General features: G+C 35.1%; 1 protein-coding gene across 7 annotated transcripts in view; it reads right to left on the bottom strand.

The window, feature by feature from the left end:
* Window positions 1-21051, bottom strand: part of EHBP1 (EH domain binding protein 1) — a 442694-nt gene that overhangs the window by 278808 nt on the left and 142835 nt on the right. For all 7 annotated transcript variants that reach the window (XM_044264063.1, XM_044264061.1, XM_044264066.1 and 4 more), the window contains one exon: window positions 7654-7711. In XM_044264063.1, coding sequence (XP_044119998.1) covers window positions 7654-7711 — 58 coding nt within the window. The remainder of the gene's footprint in view (window positions 1-7653; window positions 7712-21051) is intronic.

The following is a 21051-nucleotide window of genomic DNA, read 5'->3' as shown; positions in this document are numbered from 1 at the left end:
AAAAGAAGTCGGTAACATACAATGGTAAAAATATTAGATTGGCAGCAGACTTCTCCACAGAGACCTGGCAGACCAGAAAGAACTGGCATGATATATTCGGAGCACTAAACGAGATAAACATGCAGCCAAGAATACTATATCCAGCTAGGCTGTCATTGAAAATAGAAGGAGAGATAAAAAGCTTCCAGGACAAACAAAAACTGAAAGAATTTGCAAACACCAAACCAGCTCTACAGGAAATATTCAAAGGGGTCCTCTAAGCAAAGAGAGCCTAAAAGTAGTAGATCAGAAAGGAACAGAGACAATATAAAGTAACAGTCACCTTACAGGCAATACAATGGCACTAAATTCATATCTCTCAATAGTTACCCTGAATGTTAATGGGCTCAATGCCCCAATCAAAAGACACCAGGTATGAGAATGGATAAAAAAACAAAACCCATCTATATGTTGCCTACAAGAACTCATTTCAGACCCGAAGACACCTCCAGATTTAAAGTGAGGGGGTGGAAAACAATTTATCATGCTAATGGACATCAGAAGAAAGCAGGGGTGGCAATCCTTATATCAGATCAATTAGATTTTAAGCCAAAGACTATAATAAGAGATGAGGAAGGACATTATATCATACTCAAAGGATCTGTCCAACAAGAAGATCTAACAATTTTAAATATCTATGCCCCTAACATGGGAGCAGCTAACTATATAAACCAATTAATAACAAAATCAAAGAAACATATCCACAATAATACAATAATAGTAGGGGACTTTACCACTCCCCTCACTGAAATGGACAGATCATCCAAGCAAAAGATCAACCAGGAAATAAAGGCCTTAAATGACACACTGGACCAGATGAACATCACAGATATATTCAGAACATTTCATCCCAAAGAAACAGAATACACATTCTTCTCTGGTGCACATGGAACATTCTCCAGAATAGATCACATCCTGGGTCCTAAATCAGGTCTCAACAGGTATCAAAAGATTGGGATCATTCCCTGCATATTTTCAGACCACAGTGCTCTGAAGCTAGAACTCAATCACAAGAGGAAATTTGGAAAGAACCCAATTACATGGAGACTAAACAACATCCTTCTAAAGAATGAATGGGTCAACCTGGAAATTAAAGAAGAATTGAAAAAATTCATGGAAACAAATGATAATGAAAACACAACAGTTCAAAATCTGTGGAACACAGCAAAGGCAGTCCTGAGAGGAAAATACATAGCGCTACAAGCCTTTCCCAAGAAACAAGAAAGGTCTCAAGTACACAACCTAACCCTACACCTAAAGGAGCAGGAGAAAGAACAAGAAAGAAACCCTAAGCCCAGCAGGAGAAGAGAAATCATAAAGATCAGAGCAGAAATCAATGAAATAGAAACCAAGAAAACAATAGAACAAATCAACAAAACTAGGAGCTGGTTCTTTGAAAGAATTAATAAGATTGATAACCCCCTGGCCAGACTTATCAAAAACAAAAGAAAAGAAAAGAAAAGAGAAAGGACCCAAATAAATAAAATCATGAATGAAAAAGGAGAGATCACAACTAACACCAAAGAAATACAAACAATTATCAGAACATACTATGAGCAACTCTATGCCAACAAATTTGACAATCTGGAAGAAATGGATGCATTCCTAGAGACATATAAACTACCACAACTGAACCAGGAAGAAATAGAAAACCTGAACACACCCATAACCAGTAAGGAGATTGAAACAGTCGTCAAAAATCTCCAAACAAACAAAAGCCCAGGGCCAGACAGCTTCCCAGGGGAATTCTACCAAACGTTTAAAGAAGAACTAATTCCTATTCTCCTGAAAATGTTCCAAAAAATAGAAATGGAAGGAAAACTTCCAAACTCATTTTATGAGGCCAGCATCACCTTGATCCCAAAACCAGACAAGGATCCCAACAAAAAAGAGAACTATAGACCAATATCCTTGATGAACACAGATGTGAAAATTCTCACCAAAATACTAGCCAATAGGATTCGATAGTACATTAAAGGATTATTCACCTCGGGGCGCCTGAGTGGCTCAGTGGGTTAAGCCGCTTCCTTCGGCTCAGGTCATGATCTCAGGGTCCTGGGATCGAGTCCCGCATCGGGCTCTCTGCTCAGCGGGGAGCCTGCTTCCCTTCCCCTCTCTCTGCCTGTCTCTCTGCCTACTTGTGATCTCTCTCTGTCAAATAAATAAATAAAATCTTTAAAAAAAAAAAAGGATTATTCACCTCGACCAAGTGGGATTTATTCCAGGGCTGCAAGACTGGTTCAACATCCGCAAATCAATGTGATACATCACATTAATAAAAGAAAGAACAAGAACCATATGATACTCTCAATTGATGCTGAAAAAGCATTTGACAAAGTACAGCATCCCTTCCTGATCAAAGCTCTTCAAAGTGTAGGGATAGAGTGCACATACTTCAATATCATAAAAGCCATCTATGAAAAACCCACCACAAATATCATTATCAATGGAGAAAAACTGAAAGCTTTTCCGCTAAGGTCAGGAACACGGCAGGGATGTCCATTATCATCACTGCTATTCAACATAGTACTAGAAGTCCTAGCCTCAGCAATCAGACAACAAAAGGAAATTAAAGGCATCCAAATCAGCAAAGAAGAAGCCAAACCATCATTCTTCACAGATGATATGATACTGTATGTGGAAAACCCAAAAGACTGCACTCCAAAACTGCTAGAACTTGTACAGGAATTCAGTAAAGTGTCAGGATATAAAGTCAATGCACAGAAATCAGTTGCATTTCTCTACACCAACAACAAGACAGAAGAAAGAGAAATTAAGGAGCCAATCCCATTTACAATTGCACCCAAAACTATAAGATACCTAGGAATAAACCTAGCCAAAGAGGCTAAGAATCTACACTCAGAAAACTATAAATACTCATGAAAGAAATTGAGGAAGACACAAAGAAATGGAAGAACAAATATTATGAAAATGTCTATGCTACCTAAAGCAGTCTACATATTTAATGCAATTCCTATCAAAAAAGCAACCATTTTTTTCGAAAGAAATGGAACAAATAACCCTAAAATTTATATGGAACCAGAAAAGTCCTCGAATAGCCAAAGGAATATTGAAAATAAAAAAGCCAAAGCTGGTGGAATCATAATTCTGGACTTCAAGCTCTATTACAAAGCTGTCTTCATCAAGACAGCATAGTACTGGCACAAAAACAGACAAATAGATCAATGGAACAGAATAGAGAGCCCAGAAATAGACCCTCAACTCTATGGTCAACTAATCTTCGACAAAGCAGCAAGGAATGTCCAATGGAAAAAAGACAGCCTCTTCAATAAATGGTGTTGGGAAATTGGACAGCCACATGCAGAAAAATGAAATTGGACCATTTCCTTACACCACACACGAAAATAGACTCAAAATGGATGAAGAACCTCAATGTGAGAAAGGAATCCATCAAAATCCTTCAGGAGAACACAGGCAGCAACCTCTTCGACCTCAACCTCAGCAACATCTTCCTAGGAACATTGCCAAAGGCAAGGGAAGCAAGGGCAAAAATGAACTATTGGGATATCATCAAGATCAAAAGCTTTTGCACAGCAATGGAAACAGTGAACAAAACCCAAAGACAACTGACAGAATGGGAAAAGATATTTGCAAACGACATATCAGATAAAGGGCTAGTGTCCAAAATCTATAAAGAACTTAGCAGACTCAACACCCAAAGAACAAAGAATCCAATCAAGAAATGGGCAGAAGACATGAACAGACATTTCTGCAAAGAAGCATCCAGATGGCCAACAGACACATGAAAAAGTGCTCCACAGGGGCGCCTGGGAGGCTCAGTGGGTTAAGGCCTCTGCCTTCGCCTCCGGACATGATCCCGAGTCCTGGGATCAAGCCATGCATCGGGTTCTCTGCTCAGCAGGGAGCCTGCTTCTCTTCCTCTCTCTCTACCTTCCTCTCTGCCTACTTGTGATCTGTCTGTCAAATAAATTAAAAAAAAAAATCAAAAAGTGCTCCACATCACTCGGCATCAGGGAAATACAAATCAAAACCACAATGAGATATCACCTCACACCAGTCAGAATAGCTAAAATTAACAAGTCAGGAAATGACAGATGCTGGCAAGGATGTGGAGAAAGGGGAACCCTCCTACACTGTTGGTGGGAATGCAAGCTGGTGCAACTACTCTGAAAAACAGCTTGGAGGTTCCTCAAAATGTTGAAAATAGAACTACCCTACAACCCAGCAATTGGGCATTTACCCTAAAGATACAGACGTAGTGATCCAAAGGGGCATGTGCACCTGGATGTTTAAAGCAGCAATGTCTACAATAGCCAAACTATGGAAAGAACCTAGATGTCGAATGGATAAAGAAGATGTGGTATATATACACAATGGAATACTATGCAGCCATCAAAAGAAATGAAATCTTGCCATTTGTGACGACGTGGGTGGAACTAGAGGGTATCATGCTTAGTGAAATAAGTCAATCAGAGAAAGACAACTATCTCCCTGATATGAGGAAGTAGAGATGCAACATGGGGGGTTAAGGGGGTAGGAGAAGAATGAATGAAACAAGATGGGATTGGGAGGGAGACAAACCATAAGTGCCTCTTAATCTCACATAACAAACTGAGGGTTGCTGGGGGGAGGGTGTTTGGGAGAGGGGGGTGGGGTTATGGACATTGGGGAGGGTATGTGCTATGGTGAGTGCTGTGAAGTGTGTAAATCTGGCGATTCACAGACCTGTACCACGGGGGATAAAAATACATTATATGTTTATTTTTTAAAAATAAATAAATAAAAAATTAAAAAGATATATTCAGCTATAAAGATAGTCATGTCCCCAAAGAAAGTGAGCACTAAACTGAGAACTAAACTTTAAATAAGGTAGTAAGCCTTATTTACTCTCTAATCTGACATTTATCTGCATCTCAGTTTTAAGTTTCAGCCTATCAATATTAAAAAAAGATACAATCAGGAAAGAGAAATAAGATATATAGATGATAAAAAATAAAACTAATCTCTATACAACTCAAACTCTTTCTAAACTCACAGTTAAAAGTAAATGGCCAATGGTTGCAGAGATCTTTCTTCCCCCCTCAATGATTTCAGTGGGACTCAGGAGCAAATAATGTATATTTTAAAGGAAAACCATCAGAAAATAGAACTGTCTTTCAGAAGAAAAGAAATGGTTCTAGTCTTTTGATTTAGTATAACTGATAGCTAATTTAAAAAAAAATAAATAGCTGGAGACTCAAGTTTTTGTTAAAGAATTCCAAAATGACATGGATCTCAAGTTTCCTAAGATTAAAACAGCTATCTGCTTAACTTTCAGAATATCATAATCATTTCTTTCATAATTTCTGGAACTGGATTTTTAAGTCCTCTTTTGGGTGTTCTGTAAAATTTACAAAAGAGCATTTCACATATGCATGTTATGCACTTGCTATAAAGAGCTTACCACATTATGTGTTCTCCTAAATTTTTCAAAAGAAATACATTTATAATGTTTAAAGAGGAAGCACAATGATTCTGAAATACACAAAAGGGATCTGAAATAGTAAGAGTATCACAATTGGACAGAAGGAAATAATAATAATTATTATTATTTCAAGAAATAATTCCTTCTAGGGACGCCTGAGTGGCTCAGTTGGTTGGACGACTGCCTTCAGCTCAGGTCATGATCCTGGAGTTCCTGGATCGAGTCCTGCATCGGCCTCCCAGCTCCACGGGGAGTCTGCTTCTCCCTCTGATCTTCTCCTCTCTCATGCTCTCTCTCATTGTCTCTTTCTCAAATAAATAAATAAAATCTTAAAAAAAAAAAAAAGAAAGCATTCCTTCTAGAAAATATTGCAAAATAAATATCAACCTGTAGCCTCGTATGTTTGGATTTTCCCATCTGGATTCAATCAATATTTGATATAATATGAAAAATAATCTGGACCTAAAAGTTATCTGACTTTCAAAAATGCAATAAAATAAAGGTATATTTAAAACTTCAAATATGGGTATGTAATGTGAATTGACCTATAATCTACAGTATTTTACTTTCATATTTTTTAAGAAAATAATTAGTACCTAATTATTAAAAGGAGGCAATCACTTTCATTTAACAGCCAAAAACACATAGAGCCTAACATTCATAGCTATAGTCATATTCATCTATCATACTTAGTGGATGACCCTATATTGTTCCTTTCTATAAAAGCCTAAGACCCATGGGGCAAAAGTGACAAATATCTGGCAATAAAGAGAAAAACCTAAGTCTATTTTCTGAGCCCTTTCTCATATCCATGTAAATGGATAAGAAACTCTTACAGGTCCAAAATGTAATGCCCCAAACTATAAATGTATGCTTTGAAGAAGATACCATTCAGGATATATGCACTGGACCTCTCCTATGTGCCTGTTGGAAATACAATTAAGTTAAAAATATGCCAACACTAATACCCAGCAAATTCCCTTACTATGTATTTGTCCAAAAGAAAGTAAAGTATTTGTTCCCTAAAATACTGGTACCATAATATTTATACCAGACTTATTCACAGTAGTGAGTATTCAGGATATTTACCAGAAATGAATCAAATCATCAACAGGGGCATAAATAATCAAACTGTGGTTTAATCATTTGATGGAATACTACTTACCAATTAAAAAAACCCCAATATTCACAACAGTATGAATAAATCTCAAAAACATTATGTTGAACAAAAGAAACCACATAAAAAATAGTACTACTGTATGAGTCCATTTGCATGAAATTCAAAAACAGGCAAAACTAGTCTATAGTGATAGAAAATCAGAATAGTGGTTGCCTCTGATAGCTGGGAATTAACTGGAAGAAGACATAAAGGAAAAAGTGATGAAAATAGTCTATATCCTAATAGGAGTACTAATCACACAAGTATATATTGATCAAAACTCATTACATTGTGTAATTAAAATCTAAATGTAATTTTAGCTAAATAAAAATAAAATTTGACAAGACGCCCCTGAAATACTAAAAATTCTGAAATTTAACTAAATTAAACTTTTTAAGTTAAATTTTTTCCTCGCACAGGACTACCTATGGAAAAACCAATATCCACTAAACATGCTTAGTTATTGTGTGCTTAGAAAAATATATTCATATTTATCTAAAGAATAAATTTTTTTAACATAGCTTCAGAATTGTTATTGAACATTTAAAAATTTTGTTCTACTCCCCACAAAGCTTTAACTGTAAAAACTTAAAACCTTTTAAAAATCCAACTCCTTCTCTCCTGCAGCCCAGGAATGGACTCAGATAACTCATCATTCCTTACGTTTGCCTTAATTTCATCCTCTTGGAATCTGAACAAACAATCCCAGGTACAATTTTGTTAAGTGTTACCTATTTAATTATTAATTCATGATTACCGTTGTACAGAGAAGTTAAATGACAATGATACTACCACATCCAAGATCAAAACTCAGGTATCTGAATTTTCAGAAACTGCAGTTACACGTCATAATGCCTTATCAGTCATTTTTTAGAAGACTGATAATTGGAAATAACTCAAAATACCCAGTAATATTTTAAGATATTCTACATTGGGACCAGAGAAGCTTCATAATTTCACTAAAAGTTAAATGCAACATTTGGGTAAGAAATTCAGGAAAGAGACAAACCTTAGAAGACTTCCTTCGACTTCTTCTTGTCCAAACTACCACCAGTTTATCCGGTTGCCTGTCAAGTGGGAAAAAGAAAAGGCGTAATTAAAGTAATTTATTCCAAATTAATAAAGTTTGGTTCTAGTGTCTTTAAAAGGACAAAAATGTCATCTACTTTAGATAACATAGAGCAGTTATTCTTATAATAAATCTCTGTAAATTATTCAAATATAGTAAATGCTGAATACAAATATAAGGTAATTTAAATTACTAATATTTTATCCACATGTTTTTCTAAAAATCCTTTGGCAAGATAATTCATTGGCACAAACCAAGCAAAATAAAATACTTAGAATTGGTAACTATTTTAAAAAGAAAAGCATACATACATCTTCACTAAAAATGAGTGCCTTACCAGTAACACATTCATAAAAATGGCACTTCCAAAGTAGTTTAATCTATGGATTACACTACTTTTGCATCTCTTATCTTATGAACAATGTTTGTGGTTTTAAAACATTTTTATAATCAATCATCTCAACAATCCATAAAAACAACACAGTACTAAAAAATATGTAAGATATATACTCTTATTTCTATTTTATAAATTTAAAGAACAGGCAAAATAACTAATCAAAAGCTCTGGCAGAACCAAGTCTGAAACACAGGTCTTTTAACTCTCAGACCTCTCATCTTTACATTCTGCTAATATAAAGTAAAAAACAAACAAACAAAAAACTTGTTTTCAGCTAATACAGCTAAGTTCTCTTTAGTGTTGAGGGAAAACATCAAGATTATGCTTATCAGTTATTTTCCTTAAATTTTTACTTTTAAAAATCTTAGGTAAGGGTGCCTGGGTGGCTCAGTCTTTTGAACGTCTGCCTTCAGTTCGGGTCATGATCCCAAGGTCCTGGGACCAAGACCCACATCAGGCTCCCTGCTTGGCAGGGAGCCTGCTTCTCCTTCTCCCTCTGCCTGCTGCTCCCCCTGCCTGTGCATGCTCTCACTCTCTCTCTGCCAAATAAATAAATAAAATACATTATTATTATTATTATTATTATTAACATATAATGTATTACTTGTCCCAGGGGTACAGGTTTGTGAAGTCAGGCTTACACACTTCACAGCACTCACCATATCACATACCTTCCCAATGTCCATAAAATCTTTAAAAAAAATTAAAATAAATAAATAAATAAAATTTTAAAATCTTAGATAAAAGCTTTTTAACTAAGAAATGAATGATACACTCTTCTTGATGACCTTCACCACTTTCTATGTCTCACTTATTTTACCCAAAAATCCCTGTCACCAGATGACCTGATCATTTAATTAAACACACACACACACACACCCCTATATAAAAGAGTACCAGCCATAAACTCCTTACCCAGTGATTCACCCATTAACCTGACCAAAGAGAGCTGTCCAATGAAAAAGTACTGAGGAACTGACCCAGAATGCAGCACAGAAAAATAAAGTGATAAAAATGTTTTAAAACAAACATAAAAGACAAATTGAGAAGTACACACACCTAACAGAAATGCTAGAAGTTCAGAACAGTGGAAATGGCAAAGAAAATATTGAAGAGAGAAGGCTAAGAATGCTCCAGATTGCAAGAGTCCTTAGACAGAAAGTACATATTAAAAACTAATGATGTACTATATGTTGGCTAATTGAATTTAAATTTAAAAAAGAAAGTATATATTAATGAATAGGATAATTAGAAAATAAATTTAATATCTAGATACTGTACAAACTACAAAGCAGAAAGAATAAAGAGAAAAACCGTAAAAGACAAGACAGGTTACCAACAAAAGAATCCTAGACTGAAAGCAACTTCTCATTAGCAGCAACAGAGCCCAAAAGACAATAAAGCTAATGATCTTCAAGTTGCAAAGGGAAAATAGCTATCACCCTTAGAATTTTACACTGGCTAAACCATCATTTAAGAAATGGTTTTTAGACACTTCCTGGCAAAAAGCAGATAATCAATAAATATTTGCAGAATGGGGGAAAAAGGAAAAAGAAACGATTTTACACATGTGAAGACCATTCATACACATACGAAGACCATGCATAGATCCCAGTTAAATAACAGAAGCAGTAGGATGCAAAAAGCAACACAAAAACTGTAAAATGTTAATGCTTGTTCATTTTAGGTGGTAGAATCCAATAAAGAGCTAGACCAAAAACAGGAGGAAGGTTCTAATAATAAAACTGTTTTGACTAGGGAGCCATCTAAACAAATGCACAATGTTTCTCACAGTGATAATAACCAGGATCATATAAATAGAAAAAAAGGTGGTTCTCCATCTAAGACTAAGCTTAGTTCTGAGTGTCAGGCATTAAATTAGACAACAAATGTAAACTAAAACCAGTAGCTTGCTTTGGTTGAGTCTTCCCACAGTGAGATGTTAGGAGCAATGACCAGATGCAGAAGAGCTAAATTGCAGAGGAAATAGAAGAAAGTTTCTATGAAATATCAGAATGTTAACCTAAGAATGTGAACCAGTGCAGAAACAAACAAAAGGTTGTTCAACACAGAAGCAGAACAGAACAAATGACAATGAAGGTGGGGAGCAGTAAAGTAATATAAGAGGGAATTGGGAACAAGGTATGATCAATGCTGGTAGCTTAACAGTAAAGGAAATGAGTCAAATGTAAGCTACCCTGTTTGAAAGTACTTATGGCTTGCTGGAAATTTTACCTAGATTACTACACTAACCTTGTCATCATGTTCTCAGCCCCACATCTCCAGGCAACCCCGATTCTTAATTATATTTCTACGGTAGTTCTTTAGAAATGCTATAAAATCTTACAGCTTTTCCTTGTTTTTTATCCTATTAGTCATCTCATACTGAAGATACTACAAACTGATCCTTGCAGTTTGAATGTGACAGATTCATTTCACCATAATAGTATTCCATTTTATTTTACTTTGAATTTAAATTTTTTTAAAGATTTTATTTATTTATTTGACAGAGAGAAATCACAAGTAGGCAGAGAGGCAGAGAGAGAGAGAGGAGGAAGCAGGCTCCCTGTCGAGCAGAGAGCCCGATGCGGGACTCGATCCCAGGACCCCAAGATCATGACCCGAGCCGAAGGCAGCGGCTTAACCCACTGAGCCACCCAGGTGCCCTGAATTTAAATTTTTAAAAAGTTTTTACTTAAATGCTTTTAAACAAGGTCTACGCTGACCAGATTACTAGAGATTCCACTATCAACTGCTTCACACCTGACCAGCTTCTATTTAGACCCTGTACACATTTGACCCTATGACAACCTGGCATGCAAGATAACATCCATATTCCTGAATGTTGTTTATAAGGCACTTCACCACATGACCCTAATCTACTTCTCTAGCTACAAATATCTGAACATACACTCCTTCAACCTCTCCACATCTTTGCATGGTACTACCTTTCTTATTTTTTAATTAACATATAATGTATTACTAGCCCCAGGGGAACAGGTCTGTGAATCACCAGGTTTACACTTCACAGCACTCACCATAGCTAACCTTCCTCTCCCTACCCACCTACCTAACCCGCCCCCCCCCCGCCCAATCCTCAGTTTGTTTTGTGAGTTTAAGAGTCTATATGGTTTGTCTCCCTCCCGATCCCATCTTTTTTCATTTATTCTTTTCCTACCCCCCAAACCCCCCACGTTGCCTCTCAGCTTCCTCATAACAGGGTGGTACTACCTTTCTTACAAAAACTTCCTCTTTCTTCCTTTTTCCACCTGATAAACTCTTAATTCATCACTTCCTCTGTGAAACCTTGACTACTTCTCATTTCACTTCTAGCCCATTCCATGTTCCACAACTCAGGCAGAGTTAACTACTCCTACTACTGCATTTCCAGTAATACCTTAAAAACACCTCTACCAAAATATTCAATATGCCCTATATTACATTTTTATTATTTCTATCTCCTCCACTAGATTGCAATTCTTTATCAGTCATATCTCATCTTTATATTCCTAGCAATTATTAAGAATTTGGTACAAGGTTGAGGTTCAATGAACATTTGCTACCGAATCAATCTTGAGTTTCCAACAGGAATTCCCAACTGGTTAATTATAATTGATGAGGTCCAACTACAGCCAGTAGCTATACAATACATCCTTTCTACAGCTTACTTGAATTTTACAGGGATTTGCACTTGGGCTGCACATGGGAAACTCCTGGGAAGCTTTTAAAAATACTGATGCTTAGGCTCCACTCCTGGAGAATCTGATTTAATTGGCATCATGTGCAGATTTTTTAAAAAATTCCTACAGGTAATTCTAATATGCAAAGTTGAGAACTGCTATTTTACAGGTAAATTGATAAGCAATCCCTGTACTTCCTGACTTCAAACACTAATGAGGCGTATGTTATGCCAGCAGTGGGGTATCTCCCCCTTCGCCCGATACCAACCCCACGCATCGTCCTAAGCCATCATCCAGACTACCTGACTGTTCCCTCCCTCTAACTCAGCTTCCTGGCACTTCCCTCCTCTCAACCATCCTGATCTCAGTGTTTCAGAACAGGAAAACATTTTACCATAAAAAATTTTCGAAGGGTGGTCTCCTAACCTAAATGCCTTAAGTTCCAAGAACGCAAATAAAACATAGATGATTTATCTGAGAATACTCCCAGAGACAATTAAACTTTTTTATGCTTCTAAGTCATGTCCCATTTTTCATTTTTAAAAGATCTTTACTAGAAATTAGTCCACCTTTGCCTTATCATGGGCAACATGCGGCAGTGTTCTAAAATAAAGAAAGGTGCTGTGACTTACTGTTCTCAATAGAACAGTACCAATTACCACACAATTAGCTGACCACAATTAATATTTTAAGCATGTGTGCTGTACTAGAAAAGAACCATTAAATATTTACATTTGTGCACACAAGAAGCCAGGGACAGAGTACTGTGAGAGTGTTATCTAACTACCGAAGAAGCTAAAATTATACAACTTTCTACCAAAAAAGTCAACACAATTTGATAGAACTCAGGTTTCATGGAGAATTCAACAATCACCTATTTAACATTTCTACCTCATCCCCTAAGTTAAGTAACCAGGAGGCTTACACATAATACAAACACAGAAATATAAATACACAAACATATATAATTACATATGCAAACATTCTATATACAAGCACATAAAATGTCCACACAGATGCCCTTTCTTTGAAATCTATTTAAAGGGTTCCATTAAAAAAGCTGAAGTCTTTTGGTGGGTTTATTCAGGGGAGAAAACTTTACAACACAAATTAAAATTTTTTAAAAAATTAAATTTAACACCTCTAACTTACCCTCAGAGTCCTTAAAAAGGAACAAGAATAAGTTGAATGTGAAGGTGGCAAGACTTGTCTTAAACCATGGTCCTGATACTATAACTAGAGAGTAGGAATGAGGGGAATAAGGAGTGGAAAAAGGAGACTATGAGAGAGCTACAATGAACCAGAGTATGAAAGAGTAAGCTGTAGCTTTCTTTGGTCTGAAGCTAAATTTTCTGCCTTCCTCTTTGCCACTAGTAATGTAAAGATACATTTTTTTTAAATTTTTTAATTACATATACATATATATATATTACTGAATGCCTATTATGTTCCTGGCACTGTGCTAAGCAATGGAGATACAAAGATGAAAAAGATAACCCTTGATCCTCTAAAAGTTTACAAACCAGTGGAGAGACAAGCAAGTAAATAAAAGTACCCCATTTCTAGCACAAACCTGGGGAACACAGAGAACACAGAAAAACATTCTGAGAAGGATCTACTTATATATATCTCAGAAAATAGATACACTGACAAAAAGAGCCTGCCCAATCACTAAGACTTATTTAAAAACCTGTAATTTATGACATCTTAAATATAAAATCCAACAACAGATGAGTGACTAATACAGTACATCTGTCTACTACAAATTATAAAGCCACTAAATATATTTTTTAACAACACTGACAAGCATAGGACGATGCTTAGGATATCATGTTAAGTTTATTTAATACAGATTAATTTTTTTTTTTGTATACTCTATAATGGAAGAAGATACCAGGAAGAAATATCTCAAAATGCTAACTGTGGCCACTATTAGAAAGTAAAATTATGTATCATTTAAAAAATATACTTTTCTTAATTTTCTACAAAGTATAAAGATATACCTTATTTTATGCTGGAGAGCTATTTAAATGTGGGGGGATTGTCTAAAATAAAACAACCCTTTTAAGTTTAGAATTAAGTATGAACAGGGTTAAACAATTTCTTAAACTTCACCTTGCCACTCCACTATGGTCCAAACAATAACAATACGACAAATACTTTTCAGATCACTCTTTCTCCTCTACATCAATTAAAATTCCCCTTTCTCCAGGGTAAGTACCTTAGGATGGTACTGAAAGAAATCAGAGGAAGTAATCTGCATTAATCCAGGAGATAGGAATTTGTAAAAGAAGACCCTTTCAAGGTGACACAGTATGGTGGAGAGAATACCAGCAGAGAGGAAACATTTCTCCTAGTTCTGGCCCTGAGTGACCTTCAGAATGTGTCTCCATTTCTCTGAGCCTATTCCCGAATTTATGAAATGAGGAAATGACTAAGATCTCAGCTAGTTCTAAAACACAATGGTTCAATAACTGTAAGATTAAATGACTACAACTTAGTAAATATTTGGTGGTTTAAAACAAAATGAGAAAATTCAGGAATAGGGTAAAGAATTTATGGCATGAAATCACTTGTCTCCTGTTTTCCCATAATCTAGAGCTAGCTAATATTATTAACTTTAAGTAACAGAATGAATATCTTCATATTCATATTTTTTAGCAGCAGGGTAATATTTTTTAGCAAAATAGTAAACTGACCACCAAAGATTCATGCTCCCTGTCCAAAGCATAGTGTTGCAAGAAGCCCCTCTACAGCACTCCTACCACGACCATCACCTCCACCACCATGATGACATTGAAATGGGAGTCACATGATACTTCTTACCAGTGGAATGTGAGAAGTTGTTGGTGTCACTGCTAGAGTAAAATGGATAATAAACAAGTATGCCTTCTCCAGGCCAGTTGAATGGAGAGGATTCCAGAATGCAGGGGAAGGCACAATCTTAATATAAAAGGTGTCTGGGCTTCTGAAATAACCTCCCTAGACTGAGAAGCAAGTAAGAAATAAACTTTTATTAGGTTAAACCACTTGGATTTCTGGGTGTGTCTGCTATAATAACTCCTCAACATTCTAGAAAATTCAGTAATTTAAAAACGCACATATACACAACAATCAAACAGTTGCTATCTTTTTTTTTTTTACAAAGATTTTTTATTTATTTATTTGTCAGAGAGAAAGAGAGCAAGTGAGCGCACAAGCAAGCAGAGTGGCAGGCAAAGGTGGAGAGAGAAGCAGGCTCCCTACTGAGGAAGGAGCCCAACAAGGGACTTGATCCCAGGACCCTGGTATCATGGCCTGAGCCAAAGGTAGCAGCTTAACCAACTGAGCTACCTAGTAGTAGGTATCTTGCAATCTTGTAGTAAGTTTACATTGTAAAGTACAGAGACCCAATTTAGCCTTTCTATGTCCTACTGGTTTTCATTTATATGAAACTGATGCTTCCAAAGATAAAAGGCAGCTGAAACTCAAAACTTAGTAATTAATATTTAAGTCCCTGAGCTTTTCCCAGATTAAAAATAAGGAACCAAAAGTCTTTAGAACACAAAAGTACAAACTTCTGCCACTACAGAATCCAAGATGTGTTTACAGTGAGAAAGAGAGTTCAAAATATTAATCCTGTAGTTAATGTGAATAGCCACTTCACCAAATAACAAGGTTATTCTTCTAGGGGAAAGGGCTCTTAGACATAGCTGAACATTTCATGATGGGATGCCATGAATATTGAAACAAAAAAAGAGAAATTGTCTTATCACAGAAGTACTCTAACTTTACTATTTCTCAAGTAATTATTTTTATCCTTCAGTAGGTACATCTGCCTCCTATTGTACTATAACTGCTGTAGCTCCAGTTAATTATATTCCTTTATGCTTACTTCACAAGAGTTATTTAGGAAGCTGTAATAATTAACTCAATAGGAAGAAAATTATACAAGACAAAGTACTCATAAATAGGATATATTTCTTTTCTGTAAAAATGAAAGGATAATTCTAATAATACGGGATCTAAATCTTTGTCACTTAAATAAAAACTTTTTTAAAATTATATTTTTGCATCTTCCTACTATCTTTAAAACATTTTCACAGAGTGATTTCTTTTGGTGAAAAACATTTAACTGGTGATGCCCATGGACTTCTGCTGACAGGAATTTCTAATACCTATATATCAGTATTTAGAGACAGCACCAGTTGAACTGAGGAGATGTGGTTTGGCACACTTGAATTGAGTACACTTTTTAACAGGCAATCAAATAAAATACATATATATATATATATTTCTCTTTTTTGCTATACTATTCAAAAGTATGAAGTGTTTATCATTTTTTAATACAAAATTATTTCTGAGACAAATAGAATTTTAAGTAACTAGTACTGTATCATGTCTGTAATATTAATCTTCCCTCCTATTTTATCGTTTTACAGAAATCACCCACACCACTTCTTTTAATTTAGCATATTATTTACTGCTTCTTTTCTTATAGGCCCTTTGGAACAAACCTCATTTCAAGAAATTCAGATCAGTCCAGAGGTTAAGTATCTGACTAATCTCCCAGGATGATAGCTTTATTATTTTATAATATTTTTTAAAGATTTTATTTATTTATTTGACAGGAAGAGAGAGAGATCACTAGTAGGCAGAGAGGCAGACAGAGAGAGAGGGGGAAGCAGGCTCCCTGCTGAGCAGGGGCTCAATCCCAGGACCCCAAGATCATGACCTAAGCCTAAGGCAGAGGCTTAACCCACTGAGCCACCCAGGCGCCCCAGGATGACAGTTTTAAAAGAAGTTGCAATTTGTAACCAATGTCACAGGCCTACCAAAAAAAAAAAAAAATTTGCAAGTGGAGCAGAACTCCAGGGGACTCTGGGGGAAAGAGGAACTAATGAATCACCAATGTTCTGAGGAGTTTTTTCTTTTTATTATGTTATGTTAGTCACCATACAGTACATCATTGGTTTCTGATGTAGTGTTCCATGATGCATTGTTTATGTATAACATCCAGTGCTCCATGTAATACGTGCCCTTCTTAATACACCCATCAGGCTCATCCATCCCCCTACTCCCCTCCCTTCTAAAACCCTCAGTTTGTTTCTCAGAGTCCATAGTCTCTCATTGTTCATCTCCCCCTCCAGTTCTTCCCCTTCACTCTTCCCTTCCTTCTCCTAATATCCTCTATGCTATTCTTTATGGTCTACAAGTAGGTGAAACTTTATGATAATTGACTTTCCCTGCTTGACTTATTTCACTTAGCATAATCTCCTCCAGTCCCATCCATGCTGATGCAAAAGTTGGGTATTCATACTTCCTGATGGCTGAGTAGATATTCCATTGTATATATGGATCACATCTTCTTTATCCATTTGTCTGTTGAAGGGCATCTTGGTCCTTTCCACAGTTTGGCTATTGTGAACATTGCTGCTATGAACACTGGGGTACATATGGCCCTTCTTTTCACTACATCTGTATCTTTAGGGTAAATACCCAGTAGTGCAATTGCCAGGTCATAAGGTAGCTCTTTTTGTTAACTTTTTGAGGAACCTCTACACTGTTTTCCAAAGTGGCTGCACCAACTAGCATTCCTGCCAATAGTGTAAGAGGAACTTCCCCTTTCTATACAACCTCTCCAACATTTGTTGTTTCTTGCTTATTAATGTTTGCCATTCTAACTGGCATAAGGTGGTATCTCAATGTGGTTTTGATTTGAATTTCCCTGATGGCTAAAAATGTTCTGAGGAATTTTGAGAGGGTGACAGAAAAATTTAGGAATAATAATCACAGACACAGGAGGGAAAAGGGCAAAAAAAAAAAAAAAAAAAAAAACCCACCCTACTGTATTTTAACACAAGAAAAATCAAAAGAAAGGAAATGTGATAATACCACTGTGCTCAGCTGCAAACAATACTAGGTCATAACAATGAATTCTGATCTAACTCTTCTAAAGCTGACTGGAAAACAGAAAGGATAGTGAAAAGGAAGGGTTAAGTTGCTTCAGGGAGGAGGTGGTACAACAGCTAACTCCTCACTTATCACATTAAGAAGCCAGTAAAGTCCAAAGTAAAAAAAAAGTTTTTTTAAAAAGTGAAAGTACATTATTGAGCAATGAAATAGCATTCATACCCATACTGAGAAGTTTATATTAAAAAAAAGATAGTAAGTACTGGCAAAGATATGATGAAAATGGAACCCTTACACAATGCTAGTGGAATTGTAAAAGGGTACATCTGCTGTGGAAAAGCTTGGGAATTCCTCAAAAAGTTAAACATAGACTTACCATAAGATCGAGTAATTTTACTCCTAAATATATATATACTCAAAAAGTTGTACGTGAATGTTGATGGCAACATTATTCAAAACAGCCAAAAATGAAAACAACTGAAATGCCCACAAATTGATGAATGGATAAACAAAATGTGGTATTATTATCCATTCAATGGGATATTATTCAGCCATACAAAGGAATGACATACGGATACATGTTACAACATGGATGAACCTAGAAAGCATTACACTAAGTGAAATAAGCCAGACAACAAAGGTCACTTACAGTGTAACTTCACTTATGACCATTAATGACCATAATAGCCAAATGCATAGAAACAAAAGTAGATTCATGATTGCCAGAGGCTTGGAAAGGGACTCGAGTAAAGACAGTGGTGACTATTAAGAGGAACAGGATTTCTTTTTCGGGTGATGAAAATATTTTGAACTAGACAGTAATGATATATGCTTAACTCTCTGAATATACTAAAAACCACTGAACTGTACACTTTTAAAGAGGTAAATTTTTAAGAGTTTAAATAGGATTAGTAAGAATAAAGGCAAGAAAGGGTTCAACAAATGCTAAATGCTTATATGCTACAAAAATATAAACATTACTTTGAAGATCCTCCTTATTCACAAAAGGGACTCCAAATTAACCACTGCCAAGAATAATAACCTATCCTTAAAAGATTCACCACATGAGGACATTTTTAAAAAGAAGAGCAGCATATACTTGCATAGCATATAATGTGTTTGAGACAGTGTTTTAAGTGTCCTACATATACCAACTCATTTAAAGCTGACAAAAACCCCACAAATAGGTAATAAGGTGCTGCACTGCCCAACACCAGAAGGTGTCATTTACAACCTGCCTGTACAACCTGCCTCACAATCTGAACAGATATTAATATCCCTATTTTACAAATAAGGAAACTAAGGCATAAATAAGTTTAAAAAGCTTTGCCAAGGTGACTCTAAACAGTAAGTAGAAACTAAGTTTGGCAGTTTGGCATCAGAGTCTAAGCTCCTAATCTACTATCTTTACTGACAAATACACTGCAGTCTCTATTGTGAATCTCAAAGATTTTCCAAACAGAATTAACATCTTTGAGAGGTTACACTTGAAAGTACAATACTTATTTAAAAGAACAGATTTTCATGTGTTTGTAGAAATTAGCTACATTAGTCACAAACTTCACATTATGTTTATAACATCCAACCTATGAAAACATTATCCAGGGATGAAAGTTAGATTTGTTTTTAAGACCACTATTTGACCTTTCATAAGGAATACAAGTGCATATAATTTGGTCTATGATTTTATCTTTGCCTCTCAGGATTGTCCAGACTTCTTGTTCAAATTAGAAATTTCATTTCTGGTTATTGTAAATTAATCTGCTTCACTATAAAGTTAATTTTTGGCTATCTTGATGCCCTCTATATAAAGTTTAATCTAATAATGGTAATCACAAAAGAACTTTAAAAAAATCATATAGGACATTTAACAATTAGTGAATATTTAAAATTATTTATTATCCCACATGCCAAAGGACTGTGACCCAGTCCTTTGTGGAGATTTCTCCCCAAGACTCTGCCACACAGTAATGAGTAAAATGTAAGCATCCTCTAGAGTCTGGCATGTGACTAACAGGATAGAGAATTACTGTATGTGCCTTAATGTAAAGTGAAAGCCTTTTTTTTTTAAAGGAAAAAATTGCCTATTTACATCCTTACAACTCTTTTAATTATTTTTTTAATGAAATACTGTTTAGAGAAGACACATCAGCTCAAAATAAACCCAATCAGTATTAATTTTAAATACTTAGGTGGCTCTACAAACAATACATTTAAATAGGTTTAAAGGATTAAAGAATATTTAATCAATCTAGTAATTTTTCTTAGAAGAATGATTTCTAAGATACAGAGAGAATGTCACTATTAACAAGCTTTTTATTTAAAAAATTATAATAAAAGTAGTAAAATACTACCATGTAGAAATCCAAATGCAAACATACATAGTCAATGAGAACAGTAAGTGTTTTAATGTTTCATTTTTTAATGTCAATTAGTTGCAGCCTGGGATAATGTTTCCAATGACATTACTATAATTGGAATCAGAGTCTGCATCTCAAAGAGAGAGGCTGAAGTGAAATAATAAGCTCTCGAAAATTAGTCTAGATGACTCAAAAAGTAGCTCCAATAAGGATGAAGATACTGATGTCAAAGACAAACACAGAGTTTGAAAAAAGAAATACTTTATAAAAAGCATCACGACTAAATGCAACATGTGCTCTTAAATTGAATCAGAATTTTTTTTTCTTTTGTTAAAAAATATAATTGGGAAAATTGGTGAAATATGAATAATGTCTACAGATCATAGTATTTAACTGGCACTAATTTCCAGATTTTGATGATTGTGTTATATTTATATAAGAAACTGTGTCTTTAAGAAATATACATCGAAGGATTTAGAAATATAGTCATCACATCATAATTTGTTCTCAAATGAGTCAGAAAAAATGTATATATATGCATAAGTAGATATATTTACACACACAGGGAATGATAAAGCAAATAAAGCAACCAGAAGAGTATGAGAATACTTTGTACTACTTTTGCAACTTTATATACCTGAAATTATAAAAAACAAATAAAATTTAAAAATCAACAAATAAATTAGTATCTTTTTTAAATTCGAATTTCAAGAAAACTGTTTAAGAAATCTGGTGGAATGTATTACATTTTTATATACATTTAAGTTTATTTTATATACTGTGACATTATATATGGTTAAATTATTATATCAAATACAAGTTGATATCTATTTCCACCTCTATCCCTATTAGCTAGCAAAAAAAAAGAAAAAAGAAAATGTTTGTTTGTTGTTTATTTTTTAAGAAAAAGTTTTAATGGACCTTCTAATTAGGAAAATGCTGATGATAAAAAAACAGGGACTGGGGGTAGATAAAATGTTTTATGTTCAGGATCACCTTATATTGAGGC

The sequence above is a fragment of the Neovison vison genome, chromosome 8 (genome assembly GCF_020171115.1).
Source record: "Neovison vison isolate M4711 chromosome 8, ASM_NN_V1, whole genome shotgun sequence".
In the NCBI taxonomy this organism is placed as follows: domain Eukaryota; kingdom Metazoa; phylum Chordata; class Mammalia; order Carnivora; family Mustelidae; genus Neogale; species Neogale vison.
This window is presented reverse-complemented; position numbering and strand designations above follow the sequence as displayed.